Source organism: Apis florea, unplaced genomic scaffold, assembly GCF_048593485.1.
Source record: "Apis florea isolate Af1SG1 unplaced genomic scaffold, ASM4859348v1 contig_1914_pilon, whole genome shotgun sequence".
Taxonomy (NCBI): Eukaryota; Metazoa; Arthropoda; class Insecta; order Hymenoptera; family Apidae; genus Apis; species Apis florea.
In genome coordinates, this window is record NW_028256504.1 from 1052007 (window position 1) to 1072756 (window position 20750).

The 20750-nt window shown below is 26.1% G+C and overlaps 4 protein-coding genes across 4 annotated transcripts; all 4 read right to left on the reverse strand.

Moving 5' to 3' along the window:
* Positions 1–163: 163 nt before the first annotated feature.
* LOC147658590 (major royal jelly protein 6-like) lies at positions 164–3283 on the reverse strand. Its single transcript, XM_086914571.1, has 7 exons — positions 3138–3283; positions 2828–3069; positions 2539–2702; positions 2239–2451; positions 1265–1548; positions 747–879; positions 164–574 (listed from the first exon to the last, which is right to left on the reverse strand). Exons 2-7 carry the CDS (start codon positions 3063–3065, stop codon positions 371–373), a joined length of 1236 nt encoding a protein of 411 aa, XP_086770697.1. The 5' UTR covers positions 3066–3069; positions 3138–3283; the 3' UTR covers positions 164–370.
* Positions 3284–5627: 2344 nt separating this feature from the next.
* Mrjp5 (major royal jelly protein 5) lies at positions 5628–9794 on the reverse strand. Its single transcript, XM_086914592.1, has 7 exons — positions 9354–9794; positions 9055–9290; positions 8763–8926; positions 8461–8673; positions 7576–7859; positions 7041–7173; positions 5628–6530 (listed from the first exon to the last, which is right to left on the reverse strand). The coding sequence occupies exons 2-7, from the start codon at positions 9284–9286 to the stop codon at positions 5733–5735; spliced, it is 1824 nt and encodes a 607-aa protein (XP_086770718.1). The 5' UTR covers positions 9287–9290; positions 9354–9794; the 3' UTR covers positions 5628–5732.
* A 1607-nt stretch (positions 9795–11401) lies between these two features.
* Positions 11402–14732, reverse strand: Mrjp6 (major royal jelly protein 6). Its single transcript, XM_086914601.1, has 7 exons — positions 14596–14732; positions 14308–14534; positions 14030–14193; positions 13736–13948; positions 12819–13102; positions 12308–12440; positions 11402–11789 (listed from the first exon to the last, which is right to left on the reverse strand). Exons 2-7 carry the CDS (start codon positions 14528–14530, stop codon positions 11481–11483), a joined length of 1326 nt encoding a protein of 441 aa, XP_086770727.1. The 5' UTR covers positions 14531–14534; positions 14596–14732; the 3' UTR covers positions 11402–11480.
* A 2089-nt stretch (positions 14733–16821) lies between these two features.
* On the reverse strand, positions 16822–20343 carry Mrjp4 (major royal jelly protein 4). Its single transcript, XM_003695109.4, has 7 exons — positions 20283–20343; positions 19966–20209; positions 19683–19846; positions 19387–19599; positions 18504–18775; positions 17978–18104; positions 16822–17378 (listed from the first exon to the last, which is right to left on the reverse strand). The coding sequence occupies exons 2-7, from the start codon at positions 20201–20203 to the stop codon at positions 16908–16910; spliced, it is 1485 nt and encodes a 494-aa protein (XP_003695157.2). The 5' UTR covers positions 20204–20209; positions 20283–20343; the 3' UTR covers positions 16822–16907.
* Between the last annotated feature and the right edge of the window lie 407 nt (positions 20344–20750).

The window sequence follows — 20750 nt, forward strand, 5'->3', positions numbered from 1 at the left end:
AACTTTTTATTTAATTCTTTAACTTATTACTTTCATTCACTTATTCGTATTAAATATAATGTAAGATATTTAAACTATAAATATTATTTAAAATATAAATACAAGTACACGTTAATTTCTATATTGTTATAATTTTTAAAGATAGAACAATAAAAAAAAGATATCATGCGAAAACGATATTTACTTTATTCATTTATAATGCAATGAAATTTTGAAAAATATTTAGTTCACATCGAGAAAAGACTAAGTAACAGATTTTAATGTGATCTTAAAAAATGATGAGTTTGATTGTTATTGACGGTTATTTTAATTGTTATTCTTATTATTACTCTGAATATCATAATTTGCGCAACGAGTGTTTCTTATTAAGTCATTTACATTTGCACTTCAAAACTCTGAAGTTTACTTCGTCGAAATTAAAATCATTGTTTACTAATTTCTGTAATCTATTACTTAAAACCAACATATATTCATTCCTTTGAGTCCTATTTATCTTGCCAAATTGTTGCAAATCTTCTAAAATTTTCATACCAATGATCATTTGAAGTGTTTCTTTATTTTGAGCGACCATATTCTGTAATTTTAAAATAATTTCTTTTTTTATTTGGTAATTGGAACAATGTAACATTATGTATTCTTCTCATATAGAAAAAAAAAGATATTAAATAATAATAGTTGGAAGAAATGTTCGAAGAAAATAGTGTGATAAAAAGAAGGAAGATTAAAAAATATCCGCAATTACTAACGATATTTTGTCTCTGAATTTGTTGATGCTCGTTCAAGCAGCCAACAGCTGAATTATGTACAAGACCGAAGAAGAGGACACCATTTTTCGATACTGCTTTAGCGGATAATTGAGTATTGTAAATGTCCTCAACTCTGAAATTAATAAAAAATATATAAAATCGAGGCTAAATAAAAAATATTAATCATTATGTATAAAAATATCAGTTGAGGCTTATTTATAAGCTATTAGCAATTTAAATTTATATTTAGATAGTAATACAAAGATAGTAGATAGTAAACAAAGGTAGAATTCTATATTCTTTACTTTGTTTCCTCCAACAATGTGAACTGTACGTAAAAAACAACTTCAATATTTAAAATTATAATGGCCACGAAACAGAAGTTGAAAAGTTGTTTTAGAACCAATTTTTCAAAATTATTCTATATTAACAGATTATTCGATAATGGACTATTTCGTAAAATTTAAAAATTATTTTTATATTTATTATATTATATCATATTATATTTTTATATTTACCCATTATATTGCACGTCATTTCCTCCATATTGTGATTTCATGAATGGTTCCGTATTAACGTAATACAAACCATGAGAAGAGAGAGGGCTGTAATAAAGATTGTTCGTCACGGGACTAACTGCTATTCCAAAAATTCCATCTTCTAATGTGAGACTTTCTCCTTCGATTGTCATTTTGATATATCTGGGATCGTAATCGAAAGTGTTGGAAGTCAATCGATGGAAAGAATCGTCGGAATTTTGGTAGATGATTAAAGCATTACCTCTGTTGTCTGACATATACACCTGTTGTATCATTCTTACGTTTTATACAATTTTATACAATATTTTTCGATAGAAATTTCAATAAATTTTTCTTATTAATTTTAATGTAAATAACTGAATATTAATCTGCAAATCATCTTTCCCAGAATACAGAATACAGTAATCTTTTAGAACAGTAATTATTTAATAGTATCGATGGGAAATGATTTTTCCCGAACGAATTTCTCCCTACTAATGATTAATAATGATTATTAACATAATAATTATTAAATTATAAATATTTAAAGTAATGATATTTAAGTAATGATTCAAAATAAAAGAACATCGAAAACACATATATTTTTACTAAAATCTTTCAAAAATGAATAAATTTGTTTTGCAAGAAAATTTAATGATAAATTTTAAATTTATTTAATAAATTTTTTTGCTAAAAGAAATAAAAAAAATGCTACAAAATCATTTTTTTGTTTATATAAAAGCGAATTAGTGTGAATTTTAATTTTTTAATCTTTTATCATTAATCTAAATTAAGAATTATTTTACTATTTCAAAACTTATGAATCATATTTATATCATACATCATGTGGCATTATTATTTCTAATTTAAAACCATACAAAGAATTTCTATTATATAGGAAATAACGAAACACAAAAGAAAAATAAAAAATTTCCAAGAAAATGAAGACGATTACTTTTATAGGTTAAACTCACCATAGTATTTATAGGATCAACAGCTTGCACAGCTAGAAATACTAGTCCTCCTTTTCCTGTGGTGGCATTTACAGCAATATCATGCGGTACGTGGATTTGCTTAAGCAAATGCGAGGTATTCAGATCGAAGGCAAGCAATTTTGGAGAACACATGTGTTGAGTATTATTGACAAGACCTGAGTCCAAAACCCACAATCTATCAAACTTGTCGATCTAAACATCATACAACAAATGAATTTTTTTTTTTTTCAAGAGAAAATTTAATTCTGAAAATATTCATAGAAAAAGTATTTCAATTACCGCAATTCTATAAACGCTCACGATTCCAGAGCAATCTTTGTAATTCGTCCACGACCAATCAGGATACGGTTGTAGAAGGCGTCCACCATTGCCAATTTTATCGGATATTATGTTCAAAGAAGAAGGTACACCATCGTATCTTATTACGGTGATAAAAATCTTATCTTGAATAAAAAATGTAGAATGTGGAAAATATTTTAATGATTCAAAAATTGAAAAATTCAAATGATTGAATATTACGTATCTTGATAAACAAAATGCATTATTAAATGATATACGAATATTTTACCATGCCATTGATCGATGTCGAAGGGATAATTTTTTGTATGATCATATTCGCCAGATTGAATCGCATTTTGTCTTCTTTCGTCGCTACCAAAATCATAATCAATATATTTCCATTCGTGAATCACGTTTAACGAATTTACCAAGTTTCTCGAAGAATTTTCTGGAATAATGTTGGCACCTGTGATGCCGTGACAAGCTATGTCAACACTCAACACCACCAGCAACAACCAACTTGTCATTTTTCTACAAAATATTTCGTCTTGTCAGCCGAATAAAAAATTGCTTAAAAATAGTACCTATGAAACACTTACCTTGAATGCTGCAAATATTTTGCAAACGATGGTTTCAAGAGAACGCAAAGTGTATGTGAACTGCAGAATTTGTTGAATTTTGACTAACAGTCGGGCGATATATAGGCAGCAATGACGTATACTTCACTAATGTAAAATAAATTGTAATTTTAAATTTAATATTTTATTTATTTTATTTTAAATATTTTTTAAAGGATTAATGTGACAGGCTATAATTTATATTTCTTAATGAAGTAATTTAAGTAGAAACTTTACATGATTTCATTTATCTGTTCTGTCACATAGCCTTTTTTTTTTATTTGTGTATTTGCTTCATGCATAATTCTAGAGAACTATTAATCGAATAATAATTGCTTTTAAGACAAATGCTAGTGAAAAATAATTTTTTAAAAATAGAAATTCTACTGAAAAATTTTATGTAAAACAATGTTTATTTAATTTATTTAAAAATTAACGCAATGTAGACAAATAGTTGGTATAGTCTAATCAAGAGATGGATTATAGAGAATTTTATAGTTCTTTTTGTAGTTTAGATGTAATCAATGTATTCTATTTATCTGTGTTTATATCTGAATTTGAAAATTGAAAAAATTGAAAGAATACATTTTCATAGTTAAAAATATGAAAATTAATAAAACTTTAATATTCTTATTAATGCCGATTCTGCAATTTCCTAATTATTTTAATTCTATTTATCTTTCTTTTCATCGAACATGTTGATATGCTCTATTCGATAATTTAAAATATTTGTTACTATACGACACAAGCATTTTTACTTAATTTTCATGTGAAGATTGGTCAAAATATGTTTTGTTTATAGAAAAATATAAAAATTCGATTATTTGAAACAAATAAAAAATGTAACGAATAATTAATGAAAGTAATAGTATCATCATCGCTTGTAACCATAATTATAATGTTAATTTTCACAATACTTATTTGTATTCGTTAAAATTAATTAACATTTCTAATTTTTCTTTATATTTTTATCGTATCATGTAAAATTAATTTAACTTAATTAAATTAATTCAAATATTTTTTTATAAATAGCGATAAAAACGTGCTAATTAAACCTCAATGCACATATTTTAATGCTTGTCCTTAGAAAATTTTACATTTTTTAAGTTGAAAAATTTAACTGAAATTTAATTTTTGATGATAAAATTAACGAAAATATATATATTGTACATATATAAAAGAAGTCTAAAGAATATTTGTAGTTAATAACGATATTTTCTCTTGTTAGTAGTAATAGTCCAGCAACTGTATCATTTATAAATCCGAAAAATACAATGATAATTCAAGACATTGCTCCTCTGAATCATAAAATATTCTGGCTTCTCAATTATTGTGATTTTGCAAATTCTTTTGTTTTTAATAATAATCCCAAAATTTAATATATTTTTGAACAAATTTTTTTCGTCATTTGGGTATATTATATTATATAGTATATATACAATCGAACATACCTCAGATTGAAATTATTGTAAATAATTAATTAAATGTTTAATCTATATTACTAGTTATGAGTATCTATCGTACAAAAATATAAAAAGAGTTGATATACTTTTAAAATATTTTTGAAAGATTGACTTAAAAGAAGCATAAAAATTGATATTAATTACAGGTTACTAAGATAAAAACAATTTAATGTTGAATTGTACAAAAAAAGTGCAAAAAATGTGATAAAAACAGAACTATCTCACTCTATTCATATCTCTTCATTTAATTCTAATTTTTTATATATTTTATAAATAAATATCTTAATAAATAAATCTTGATCATCATATTAACTTTTGTACTTGCTTTGTTTTTCAAAATTGACTTTTTAAATGTTAAATGAATATTATTATTCTTTCTGTAATTAATATTGTATCTAATCAAGTAAAGAAAAGAAGTTACACGAAATAAGTTAAAATTATACATAACTTATAAATAATTTTTATTTTCTGTTGAAGTACTTCGTCTATGAAGAAGTGTAAAGTAAAACGTCACGTGTCATAATGGTTACTTTTGTAACTTTTAATGGGAATACTTACTTCTTGATAATAGATAAAGGATTAAAATATACATAACATAAAAATTTGAATAAAAATTTATTTTTATTCTACTAGATAGTATAAGAAACGTAATTGATAATTCTTAAAGTAGACGAAATTGAGAAAGAAACAATCATTTCAATTTTCACAAAAGATATTGCAAAAACATTGAAACTAATGAAATAACTACTATTCTAAATAGTTATATAAAATTTGAAAAAAGTATAATATTGCTTATTACAAATGTAATGTAAAATTCATTTTTCTTTCACGTTTTATGTTCTTGTATCAATTACTATTTTCAAATTATTTTGGTTACTTTCTTAATCTGTTATTTTACATTACATTCATTCATATTAAATACAATGTAAAAAATATTTAAACTAATACAAATACACATTAGTTTCTACATTATCACAATTTTTTAAAAATAGGTAATAAAAGTGAAAAATATCATGCAAAAACGATATTTATTTTATACATTTAAAATAAAGAATATTTTAAAGAATATTTGGTTTACATCAAGAATTCTATCAGCTTGATTGTTACAATTATTTTAATTGTTATTCTGATTGTCAGAATTTGCACAACGAGTGTTCATTATTAAGTCGTTTACATTCGCACCCAAAATTCGGAAGTTTACTTCATTGAAATTATAATCATTGTTTACAAATTTTTGTAATTTCATACTTAAAGCCATCATATATTCATTCATTTGTTTATTCATGCTATTCATATTATCCATATTATTCATGCTATCCATACTATTCATGCTATTCATACTATTCATGCTATCCATCCTATCCATCCTATTCATCCTATCCATCTTATTCAAGCTATCCATCCTATCCATCTTATTCAAGCTATCCATCCTATCCATTTTATCCATTCTATCCATCCTATTTATCCTATCCATCCTATTCATCCTATCCATCCTATTCATCCTATCCATCCTATCCATCCTATTCATCCTATCCATCCTATTCATCCTATCCATCCTATTCATCCTATCCATCTTATCCATCCTATCCATCCTATCCATCCTATCCATCCTATCCATCCTATCCAAGCTATTCATCCTATTCATGCTATCCATCCTATTCATCCTATTCATCCTATTCATGCTATCCATGCTATCCATGCTATCCATGTTATCCATGTTATCCATGTTATCCATGTTATCCATGTTATCCATGTTATCCATGTTATCCATGTTATCCATGTTATCCATGTTATCCATGTTATCCATGCTATCCATGCCATCCATCATATCCATCCTGTTGGATTGTGGAAGATGCATCATTTTCATAGCAACGATCGTTTGAAGTGTCACTTCATTCTGAGCGACCATATCCTGTAATTTTAAAATAATTTTATTTTCATTTATACTCCCTTCTAAAAAACATTTGTCGCTAAAACATAAATGATATAAATTCAATTATTTAATTGAGTGTTGTCAATGCATCTGTAACTTCCTCATGTTTACAGAAATTTTAAAACTGTTTATATTGATTAATTTTTAATGTGATTATCGAATCGATCAAATTCAATCATTCTTATGAATTCAACTAAAATTTTGTACAATAAAAAGTTATCTCGATGATTTAATTAAGAGATAATTAAAATAACATACAAATAAACATATGTTTATAAAAAAAACGATTTAAGCACTTTATTAAAAAAAAAAACATGTGACGTCACATTATTATGATTATTACATGACCAAAGCATCGAGTTTTTGTCAAATTTACAGTAATTAAGACAATATAACGTCATGTATTTTTCTCATCTGAAATAAAACGCTAAATAGTATCGGCTGAAAGAAATGTGTCAAGAAAAGAAAGAAGATTAAAAAATTACTAACCATATTTTGGCTCTGGAGTGGTTGATGCTCGTTCCAACAACCAATAGCTGAATTATTCATGAGACCGAAGAAGAGGACACCATTTTTCGACATTATTTTAGCAGCCGATTCGGTGTTGAAAATATCTTGGACTCTGGAATTAAAAAAAAAAAAGTAGAATTAAACAAAAATATATAAGATGTGGAACACATCAATATTAATTTTGATCTATAAAAATATCGGCTGTGGTTTATTTTTTAAGTTCTTCGCAAATTAAATTTGCTTTAGATGATAATACGAGACAACGAGAGAATTCTATATTTTTTATTTGGTTTCATCTAACAGTTTTTCTCAATGTAAAACTGTGAATGTAACATTCGACAAATAACAATTTGAATATTTTTAATTAGAAATACTTAAAATTACATTATCAGAATTCATAAATATTCTTTTTCGCAACCAATCTTCTAAAGAAATTTCAGAAATATGTTAATATACTATTTAACAATGAATTATAACTATTTCATAAAATTTTAAAAATTATTTTTATATTTACCCTTTATATTGGATATTATTTGCTCCATATTGTGATTTCATGAAGGGTTCCGTGTTAATATAATACAAACTGCGAGAAGAGAGAGGGCTGTAATAAAGATTGTTTGTCATGGGACTAAGTGCCATTCCAAAAATTCCATCTTGCAATGTGAAACTTTCTCCCGCGACCATCATTTTGATATATCTGGGATCGTCATCGAAAGTGTTGGAAGTCAATCGATGGAAGGAATTATCGGAATTTTGGTAAATGATTAAAGCATCACCTTTATTATCTGCCATATACACCTGTTGTATCATTATTATATTATAATATAATATTAATAACATTGTTCGATCGATTTTACTTTTCTTTTCATTTTGTAACTTTCAATAGATTTTTCTTATTAATTTTAATGTAAATAACTGAATACAAATCTGTAGATCATCTTTTCCAGAATACGCAGTTTTTGAAAAAAAATTATTTGGTAGAAAATAATTAATAACACAATGATTATTAAAGTATAAATATTTAAATATTTAAATAATGATCCAAGATAAAAGTACATCAAAAGTTATATTTTCGTTTTTACTAAAATCTTATAAAAATTAGTGATTGATTAATTTTTAGAGAAAATTATGTAATAATTTTTATTGCTAAAGGAAAACATCAAAAAAAGCTACAAAATCATTTTTTTTTATACATAAATGCGAAACAATATATACTTCAATTTTTTTTTATCTAAATTAGAAAATTATGTAATTATTTCAAAAGTTATGAATTTTATTTGTTTTATACTGCAATATTATTATCTCCTCAAATTTTCATTATATAGAAAATAAGCAAATACAAAAGAAAAATAAAAAATTTTCAAGAAAATGAAAAGGATTACTTTTAGGTTAAACTCACCATAGTATTTATAGGATCCATAGCTTGAACAACTAAATATTCTAATCCTCCCTTTCCTGTAGTGGCATTTACGGCAATATCATGCGGTATCGTAACTTGCTTAAGATGCTGTGAGGTATTGAGATCAAAGATATGCAATTTTGGTGAACACATGGGTTGAGTATTATTGATAATACCTGAGTCCATAACCCACAATCTGTCGAACTTGTCGATCTAAACATCATACAAAAAATGAATTTTTCTTCCTTCAAAAGAAAATTTAATTCTAAAGATATTCATTATAGAAAAAGTATTTTAATTACCGCAATTTTATAAGCGCTCACGATTCCAGAGCAATCTTTATAGTTCGCCCACGACCAATCAGGATACGGCTGTAGAAGCTGTCCACCGTTGCCAGTTTTCTCAGATATCACGTTCAAAGAAGAAGGCACACCTTTGTATCTCAGTACAGTGACGAAAGTCATATCTTGAACAAGTAACGTGGAATATATTTTAATGATTTAGAAATCGAGAAATTCAAATAACGAAAATAATTGAATATTAAGTTGATTCGACAAGCAAAATACAATATTAATTAAAATACGGATATTTTACCATGCCAGTGATCGACATCGAAGGGATAATTTTTCGTATGGTCGTATTCGCCAGATTGAATCGCGGCTTGTCTTTTTTCGTCGCTACCGAAATCGTAATCAAGATACTTCCATTCGTGAATCACGTTCATGGAATTAGCCAAGTTTCTCGAAGAATTTTTTTGAACAGCGGCGCCTGTGATACCTTGACAAGCTATGCCAAGGCACACCACCAGCAACAACCAACTTGTCATTTTTCTACAAAATATTTCATCTTGTCAGCCAAAAATTGTTTATAAATCTTACATATGGAACACTTACCTTGGATGCTGCAAGTATTTTGCAAACGACAGTTTCAAGAGAACGCAGAGTATATGTGAACTGCAGAATTTGTTGAATTTTGACTAACGGTTGGTATATATAGGCGGTAATGACGTGTCACAGAGGTAAAGTAAATTGTAATTTTAAATTTTCAAATTTATTATTTATTTTGTTGCGAATATTTTTTAAAGGATTAGAATTTGACAGGTTGTAATTTATATTTCCTGAAGAAGTAATTTAAGTAGAAACTTTACATGATTTCATTTATCTGTTCTGTCACATAGCCGTTTTTCTTTGTTCGTGTCTTTGCTTCATGCATAATTCTAAAGAACTATTAATCGAGATAATTTCTTTTGAGACAAATGTTAATGAAAAATAATTTTTCAGAAATAGAAATTATATTGAAAATTATTACTTAAAACAATGTTTATTTAATTTATTTAAATATTAACGCAATTTAGACAGATATAGTTTATCAGAGATGGAATATAAAGAATTTAATGGTTCCGTTTGCAGATTAGTTTAGATGCAACTAATATTCTATCATTGTGTATTTATCAAATCAAAATTTGAAAAAATATATTCTTCATGATTATACGTGATATATTACTAGTTAATAGTATCATCATTGCTTATTAATATTGAATATTAATTTTCATAAAATTTATTCGTTAAAATTAATTAACATTAATTAATTTCTAACTTTTTTCTATATTTTTATCATATCATGTAAAATTAATATAACTAAAATATTTTTTTATAAATGGCGATAAAAACGTATTAATTTAACCTCACGCATGAATTTTTATTCATGATTTTAGAAGAATTTACACTTCTTAAATTTAAATCGAGTTTAATTTTCGATGAATATACTGAATTGTACGAATATATACTGTATATATATAAAGAAAGTCTAGAGAATATTTATAATTAATAACGGTATTTTCTCTTGTCAATAGTTGATTTTCATTCCAGCAAATTTATCATTTTTTAAATCCCAAAAATATAATAATAATTCATTGCTCCTCCAAACTATAAAATATTCTGAATTGAATATAAATTATTATTATATTTACTGATATTATGGATTATTCTTTTGATTTTTTAATTCTGCAAGTTTCATTGTTCTTACACAATCCGAAATTTCATATTTTTTTGAAAAATTTTCTACGTTGATTATGTTAATGTTTGCACTTGTTTTTCACGATTCCGAATGGGAATCTTCTTTAAAGATGTTTCTTGAATATATTAATTCTGCTTGCAGATAGTACTTTTTCTATGGAAAGTTAATAAAATATATAAGAAATATGTAGAATTGTGCAACAATCTTTAATGTTAATCCAAATATAAAATTGCTTATGATTTTAAAAATATTAATTTTGCTATCAATATTTAATATGTTGTTCACTAAAATTAGGTCAATTTCTCTGCGATAAATATCAACACTACAATACATGATGTCTTATTATCTCCATTACTAATTATAGACAGAGAAATGTTACGTGTCACGATGCTTAACTTTGACAACTTCTAATGAGAGATACTTACTCATGGCTGATATATAAAAAATTAATATACGTAACATAAAAAAAAACTTGAATAAAAATTTATTTCTATTATATTCATAAAAAATATTATTCTGTTTTAGTAAAACGAAATCGAGAAAGAAACAATCAATTGTTAAAAAATCAGATTTAGATGTGAAATCAGTGAAGTCTATCTACATGTAATTCATTAATATTATACTTAAAATGATAATTTTCACAAACAATACTATAAAATCATTGAAACCAATGAAGTAACTAACTAAATAATTGTTATATGAAGTATGGAAAAACTGTTATGAAATTTATTCTTCTTTCACGCTTTATATCTCTTTATCAATTACTGCAGACTGTTTTGTTTAACTCCTTAATCTTTATTTCTACTTTTATTTAATCATATTAAATAATATAACATAAAAAGTATTGAAAATATTATAAGCACATGTATACGTTAATTTCTATATTATTATAATTTTTTAAAGGTAGGGCAATAAAAGTGAAAGATATGCGAAAACGATATTTACTTTATTCATTTAAAATGCAAATAAATTTTTAAAAATATTCGACTTACCACGAGAAAAAATTAATTTATAGATTTTAATGTGATCTTGAAGAATGATTGATTCTTATGTTTATTTTGATTATTATTCTGAGTGTTTAAATTTGCGCAACGAGTGTTTTTTATTAAATCGTTTACATTCGCACCCAAAATTCGGAAATTTACTTTGTTGAAATTAAAATCATTGTTTACTATTTTTTGCATTTTGTTACTTAAAGCCAACATGTATTCATTCCTGTGAATTCTATTCATCCTTCCAGAATGTGGAAGATTTCGCATAATTTTCAAACTAATAATCATTTGAAGTGTCTCTTCATTCTGAGCGACCATATCCTGTAATTTAAATATAATTCCATTTTTTGTTATACTTCTTTCTAGAAAACATTTGTTGCTATAAAAACATAAATAACATAAATTCGATTATTTGATTAAGTGTTATCAATTCATCTCTCCTCGTGTATGTTTACAGAAATTCTAAAACAATGTTCAATTAATGTTTTAATGTGACTATCGAATTCAACGATCAAATTCAATCATTTTTATAAATTTAACTAAAAGTTTGTGCAATAAAAATTACATCTCAATGATCTGATTAAGAGGTAATTAATATAAACATAGTTTTACAAAGAAAACGAATTAAATACTTCGTTGAAAAAAACACGTGATGTCACATTATTTCCATTGTAATTGCTTGATCAAAAACAATCGTTCACGTGACTCGTGTCTCTGTCAAATTATAATTGGGACAATGTAATATCATGTATTCTTCTCATACGGAAGAAAAACGCTAAGTAATAACAGCTGAAACAAAAAGCTGTGTCAAGAAAAAAAAAGGTTGAAAAATTACTAACCATATTTTGGCTCTGAAGTGGTCGATGCTCGTTCCAACAACCAATAGCTGAATTATTCACAAGTCCGTAGAAAAGGACGCCATTTTTCGACATTATTTTAGCGGACGATTGAGTGTTGAAAATATCTTGGATTCTGGAATTAATATAAAATGTGAGATTAATTAAAAGATATTAGTTTTGATGTATAAAAATATCTGATTGAAGCTTATTAAATTTATTAAGTTATTAGCAATTTAAATTTGCATTAAACGTGACGGAGAGAGAATTCTATTTTTTCTGTCTTGTTTCATCTAATAGCGTTTCTCAATGCAACTGTGCATTCGACAATTTGAAAATTTTTAATTAAAAATTAATTTTACTATCATCACATATTAATCGTGATTCATAAGTTGACAAATATTCTTCATTACAATCAATTTTCCAAAGAAATTTCACGAATATGTTATCACACCATTTAACAATGTGAATTATCTTTATTTCATGAAATTTAAAAAATTATTTTTATATTTACCCTTCATATTGCATGCTATTTTCGTCATATTGTAATTTCATGAATGGTTCCGTGTTAACATAATACAAACTGTGAGAAGTGAGAGGGCTGTAATAAAGATTGTTCGTCACGGGACTAAGTGCCATTCCAAAAATTCCATCATGCACTGTGAAACTTTCTCCCGCGACCGTCAGTTCAGAATATTTGAGATCGTTATCAAAAGTGTTGGAAGTCAATCGATGGAAGGAATCGTCGGAATTTTGATAGACGATTAAAGCGTTACCTCTGTCGTCTGCTATATATACCTGTTGTATTATTATTGTATTTTAAGTAATAATATTGTTCGTTAGATTTTACCTTTTTTTTTTTTTTTGATTTTGTAACTTTCAATAAATTCTTCTTATTAATTTTAATATACAGAATGCAAATTTACATATCATCTTTCCCACCATTTTTTAAGAGAAATTATAATTTTTCAATTTTAAAATTTTATTTTATACTTTTAGAATCGTGTTATTCAATTGTTATCGATAGATGAGAAATGATTTAGAGAAATATGTTTAAAGGAACATAGAAAATACATTTTTATTAAGATCTTTTAAAAATTAGTGATTTCCAAGAACAAGATTTATGCGATTTTCCTGCTACAGGAAAACATCAAAAAAAAAAAAAATCTACGAAATCATTTTTTATATATACATATATAAAAACGAAATAATATAAATTTTAATTTTTTGATCTAAATTCAAGAATGATTTTATCATTTCAAAAATTATGGATTTTATTTTTATCATACTGCAATATTATTATCTTTTTATTTAAATCCACATAAAGATTTTCCATTATATAAGGAATAATATCAAATACAAAAGAAAAATAATTTAAAAAATTTCTTAAGAAAATGAAAACTTTTAATTACTTTTATAGTTGAAACTTACCATAGTATTTATAAGATCCATATCTTGAACAACTAATGATACAAGTCCTCCTATTCCTGTGCTAGCATTTACGGCAATATCATGCGGTATCTCGACTTGCTTAAGCAATTGTGAGGTATTGAGATCAAAGGCAAGCAATTTTGGAGAGCATATGAGTTGGATATTATTAATAAGACCTGAGTCCAGAACCCACAATCTGTCGAACTTGTCGATCTAAACATCATACAATAATTTTTCTTCTTTCGAAAGAAAATTTAATTCTGAAGATATTCATAGAAAAAGTGTTTCAATTACCGCAATTTTGTAAGCGCTCACGATTCCAGAACAATCTTTATAGTTCGTCCACGACCAATCAGGATACGGTTGTAGAAGGCGTCCACCGTTGCCAGTTTTCTCAGATATCACGTTCAAAGAGGAAGGCACACCATCGAATCTTATTACAGCGACAAATGTTTTATCTTGAAAAAATGCAAAACGTTTGATATTTTTTTACGATAGGAAAGTCAAAAAATTCGAAAATAATTGAATATTAAGTTGTCAAGCAAAATACAATATTAATTAAAATATTTTACCATGCCATTGATCGACATCGAAGGGATAATTTTTCGTATGGTCGTATTCGCCAGATTGAATCGCAGCTTGTCTTTTTTCATCGCTATCGAAATCATAATCAAGATACTTCCATTCGTGAATCACACTCATCGAATCTGTCAAATTTTTTCTCGGATGAGCCGCGCTTGTGGTATCTTGACAAGCTATGCCAAGATACATCACCAGCAATAACCACTTTGTCATTTTTCTACAAAATATTTTATCTTGTCAGACGAATAAAAAATTGTATGTACTTGTGGAATGCTTACCTAGGATGTTATAGATATTTTGGAAACGACAATTTTAAGAGAATGTAGAGTGAATGTGAACTGCAACAGTTGTTGAATTTTGACGAATGATCGGTCAATATATAGATGGTACTGACGTGTACTTCACAGAGATAAAGTAAATTATATTTTTAAATTTTTTGTTTATTTTGTTGTAAATAATGTTTTTCAAAAAATTAAAATGCGACAGGTTGTAATTTATTATTTCCCTTAAGAAATAATTTAAATAGGAACTTTACAGAATTTCGTTTATCTATTGTCACACAACCGTTTTTCTTTTTTTGTGTCTCTACTTCATGCATAATTCTAGAAAACTATTAATCGAGATAATAATTGCTTCTAAGATAAATGCTTATGAAAAATAATTCATTACTTCGAAAAATTTTATATAGCATAGTATTTATTTAATTTATTTAGAAATTAATGCATTCTAGATAGTTGTTGTATATATAATCTACAAGAGATGGAAATAGAGAATTTATTGGTTATCTTTGCAGATTAGTTTGGATACAATCCTTTATTCTGTCTAATGTGAGTTCACATCCAAATTCAAAATTTGAAAAAATATATTTTCATACTTAAGCAAATATGAAAATTAATAAAATCTTTACTTTTAAATCGTTAATAATTTATAAACTCTTTTTATTGGTGATCCTGCAATTTCTAATTATTTTAATTTTATTTATCTTTCTTCTCATCAAACACTTATTGATACGGTCGATTTGATAATTTGTTACTACTACTATTTGTGACACAAACACGTATACTTCTATTAATTCTCATGTGAAGATTGTCAAAATATGTTTTTTTATGTTTTTAGAAAAATGTAACAATTCGATTATTTGAAACACATAAAAAAAAAATAATGAATAATTTATGAAACTAAAAAGTGAATAAATAAATAATTATGTTGAATATATATTACTAGCTAATAGTATCACTATCACTTGTAACTCTATTTATGACATTAATTTACACAAAGTTTGTTTGTACTCGTCAAAATTAATTAACACTTCTAATCTTTTTCTATATTTCTATCTCATCGCAATAAGTAAAATATTTTTTTATAAATGGTGATAGAAATATATTTATTAAACCTCAACGCATAAATTTTTATGCGTGTTTTTAAAAGAACCTAAATTTCTTAAAAATTTTAATATTAAAAGTTTAATTTTGATGATCGAATTATAAATTCGAAAAAAACAATGATAATTCAAGATACTCCTCCTTTGAGTCATAAAATGTTCTGGTGTTTGAATTAAAAATAAATTATCATCATACTTACTGATAAATTGTTGATTTGATCTCATAATTCTCCATTGTTTTTAAATAATCTCAAATTTCATACTTTTTTGAAAAATTTTCAGATGTTCCAGATTACAATCCAACATATTCAAATCGAAATTATTGTAAATAATTAATGCTATATTGTCAGCTAATACCTGTTACACAAAAATATAAAAAGAGTTAATATACTTTTAAAATATCTTTGACTTAGGCCAAAAGAATCATATAAAAGTTGGTATCGATTGAAGCTTGCTTACCAAGATATAAACAATTTAATATTGGATTACACGAAGAAAATGATAAGAGATAGATAGAGATAGAGCTATTTCAGTCTATTTTTATCTCTTCGTTTAATGTAAATTCAAATTCAAATTATAATTTAATAAATAAACCTTGACCATCGTGTTAATTTTTGCACTTGTTTTGGATTCCATGAAAGTTCCATTTCCATGCCTGCAATTAGTGTTTTATCTCCTTTGTCACTGTTATGTTACAAAAACACGTCACATGACAAAATATTGACCTTGGCCGCTTTTAGCAATAGAAGAAACACTTGCATAAAAGAAAATTCGAATATTTTTGTTCTACCCGCTTAATAATCAGAATATATTAGTGCTGGAATAACTGTAAGAATCAAATTTATATTAAATATGAAATCGATGATCTTGACCAAACATTTTGCAAAAGCGTCAAAACCAATGAAATAACTGTTATTTCAAATAATTCTTTCACGTTTGATGTCCTATTATCCAATCACTTCAAATTGTTTCATTTAACTCTTTAAGTTAACTGTTACTTCTACTACTAACATTTACTCGTTCAGTGATATTAAATATCAACTGATTAAAAATTATCAATTTCTATGTTATTATAATTCTTGTAAAATTAGGGCAATAAATGTGAAAGTTACTATACGAAAAATGATATTTACTTTATTTATTTATTATTAACGAAATTTTGAAAAATATTTGATTTACATTAACAGAGAAAAGATTAATTAACAGAGTTTAATGTGATTTTAAAGAATGATGAACTTGATTGTTATGGTGATTGTTATTTTCATTGTCTGATCTTGAAGAATGATGAGCTTGCTTGTTATGTTGATTGTTATTCTGATTGTCTGATCTTGAAGAATGATGAGCTTGATTGTTGTGTTGATTGTTATTCTGATCGTCAGATTTTGAAAATTGATGAGCTTGATTACGGTTATGATTATGTTGATGATGATTATCCTGATTGTCAGAATTTGCACAACGAGTATTCCGTATCAAGTCGTTTACGTTAGCGCCCAAAATTTGGAAGTTCACGTGTTCGAGGTTAAGATCGTTGTTTAGCACGTTTCGCACGATTCTGTTGCTTAAAGCCAACAAATATTCATTTCTTTGGGACGCATTATTAACCCTGCCAGATTGTGGAAGGTTTTGTTTAATCTTCATACCAACGACCATTTGAAGCGTCTCATTCTGAGCTACAACATCCTGTAATTTCAAAATGGTTTCATTTTTATTTATAATAAAATCTCTTTCTAAGAAACATTTGTTCCCATATAAAAACATAAATGACTAAATAAATTCGATTATTTAATAACATATCAAACTTTCTCACGTATAACTTTCATAAAATGTTTAAAATTGCATGTGTTGAGCGATTTGATTTGATTGACTATCAATCAAATCAAAACATCTTTTACTAATTTAATTACTAAAAATTAAATGAAAAACGAAAGTATTATTGATTTATATAAAGAAAAAGATTTGTTTTTATACGAATCTAAAGAGAAATTTGTTCGTACGTTACTAAACACCGCAATTTCTACATGAAAATAATACATGAAAATAAGTGAAATCTTCTTATCCCCACTATTACTGCTGTATAGGGATATATCACGTGACTCGTGTCACATGACTCGTGTCTTTACCAAATGTAGCAGTGGGGATAATGTGACATATATCTTTTTCATGTCATGTTTATTAATGTGGTAGTAGTATCTGGTAAAAAGAAATGTGTCAAAAAAATATAGAAAAAAAAAAATTAAGAAGAAAAAAAGGAAGATTAAAAAATATTCGCAATTACTAACGATATTTTGTTTGTTAAGTGACTGATGTTCGTTCCAGCAAGCAAGAGTATTATTCAGTCCAAAAAGGACTACGCCATTTTTCGATATTGCTTTAGCGGATAATTGACTACTGAAAACATCTTCGACTCTGAAATTAATAAAAAATATGAAATTAAATAAAAATATACAAGATATTCTGGAACTTATTTGGAATATTGATTCTTAGATTTATTTTTTAATGTTTAGATTTATTTATTATTAATAATAAGCAATTTATTAATAAATTTGCATTGAATAGAGAGATAGCTCTATTTTTATCTGATCTAAAAGTATTCCTCAACATTGGAAACATTTCATAGAAAATAAAATTGAATATTTTGAAGAGATGCTATTTAAAAAATATTTAATATTATATATCACGATTCATAAATCAAGAAACAATATTTTAAAATCAATCCTCCAAACAAATTTCCATATAAATACACTATATAATAAGAAAATATTTTAATTATTTCAGAACATTTACAAAATTTATTTTTGTATTTACCTTTCATGGTGCACGTTATTTTCTTGATTTTGCAAGTTCATTAATAATTCTGTGTTAACATAATTCAAATTGTGAGAAGAAGGAGGACTGTAATAAAGATTGTTTGTCACGGGACTAAGTGCCATTCCAAAAACTCTGTTGTCTAGCTCTTTCAAGGCTAAATTTCCGTGCGACATTTTATCAGATCTAGAGTTATGGGAAGACAATCGATGGAACGAATCGTCGGCATTTTGATAGACGACTAAAGCATCTTCTCTGTCTGCCATGTACACCTGTTATATCATTATTGTATTATAATTAATAATGTGTTAATGATTTTAATTTTTTTTTTTAGTTTTGTAATTTTAAATTTTTAATAAGTGTTTCTTATAAATCGTAATATGCTGAATATGTGAATCTATAGACTATTTTTGCAGAACACATAGTTTTTGAAGAAAAATTGTAATTTTTCAATTCTAAAAGTATTTTACTTATTAGAATAATAGTTATTCAGTTATTCTTCATAGAAAATGATCTCTATAAAATGATATATGTATTTATTATATAATTTACAAGAAAATAATATAACGTGATTAACTTTCTGCTAATCATCAAACATCAAAGAAAGCTACAAAATCATTCTTTTTTTTTTTTTACAAATAATATATAATGTAAATTTCAATTCTCTTGATTTAAGTTCAAGAATTATTATTTTGAAAATTATTATTTAAATTTGATTTACAGTTTTATTTGCAATATATATATTATAACATTATTATCTCTAATTTAAAACCATATAAAAAATTTCTATTATATAAGAAATAATATACCAAATACAAAAGAAAAATAATTATTTAAAAAATTTCCAAGAAAACTTTTAATTATTTTTAAAATTTAAACTCACCATAGTATTTATAGGATCCATAGCTTGAACAGCTAGAGATACTAATCCTCCTTTTTCTGTGATGGCATTTACAGCAACATTATGCGGTATTTCGACTTGTTTAAGCAATTGTGAGGTATTCAGATCGAAGACAAGCAGTTTCGGGGAGCACATGGATTGTTCATTGTTGACAAGACCCGAGTCCAGAACCCACAATCTCTCGTATTCATCGATCTAAGTATCATACAACACAATACTATACAATACGAGTTTCTCTCTTTTCGAAAGAAAAATTAATTCTGAAAAAATAATCATACAGCAATTTTGTGGGCGCTCACGATTCCAGAACAATCTTCGTACTTGGCAAACGACCAATCGGGATAAGGTTGTAGAAGGGGTCCACCGTTGCCAGTTTTCTCAGATACCACATTCAAAGAAGAAGGCACACCATCGTATCTTAGCATGGTGACAAAAGTTTTATCTTGAACGAAAAATGTAAAACATGAAATATTCTTATATATAACGTAAGAATATTAGAAAAATATAAAACTGGAATATTAAATTATTTGAAATAATTAGTATTAATTTAAAATATTTTACCATGCCATTGATCGACGTCGGAAGGATAATTTTTCATACGATCATATTCTCCAGATTGAATCGCAGCTTGTCTTCTTTCGTCGCTACCAAAATCATAATCGAGATACTTCCATTCGTAAATCACATTTAACGTATTTGTCAAATTGTTTTTTTTCGAGGAATTTTCTCGAACAGCGGCACCTCTGATATCTTGACAAGCTATGCCAAGGCACACCACCAACAATAACCACCTTGTCATTTTTTTCTTTAGAAAATATTTCGTTTTGTTAGATGAAATGAAAAATTGCAAAAAAAAATTACAATGAGGCAACACTTACCTAGGATACTACAAATATTTTACAAAATGACAAACTATGTACGCAAAATGCAGGAATTTTGAGTAACGGTCGGTCAATATATATATATACGATAATGACGCGTTTCACGGAGATAAAGAAAAATTTTTTTTTTTTGAATTTTCGATATTCTCATTATCTCGTTGTAGATATTTTTTTTTTTTTAAGGATTACAACGTGACAGGTGATATGATTTATATATTCCTTAGAAGAGTAGTTTAAAAATTTTACAAAATTTTGTTTTGCCCGTTCTATCAGATATTTATTTTCAAACTTGAAATTGTTTAGAAATGTATAATTATTATGGATCGAAGAATATAATGAATTAAGTTTACTTAATTTAAAAATTAACAATCCAGGCAAAAGTTGATATAAATATGGCCCATACAAAGGAATATTATAGAGAATTTGATGGTTTCTTATGATTCTATACAGCGATGTATTCTATAT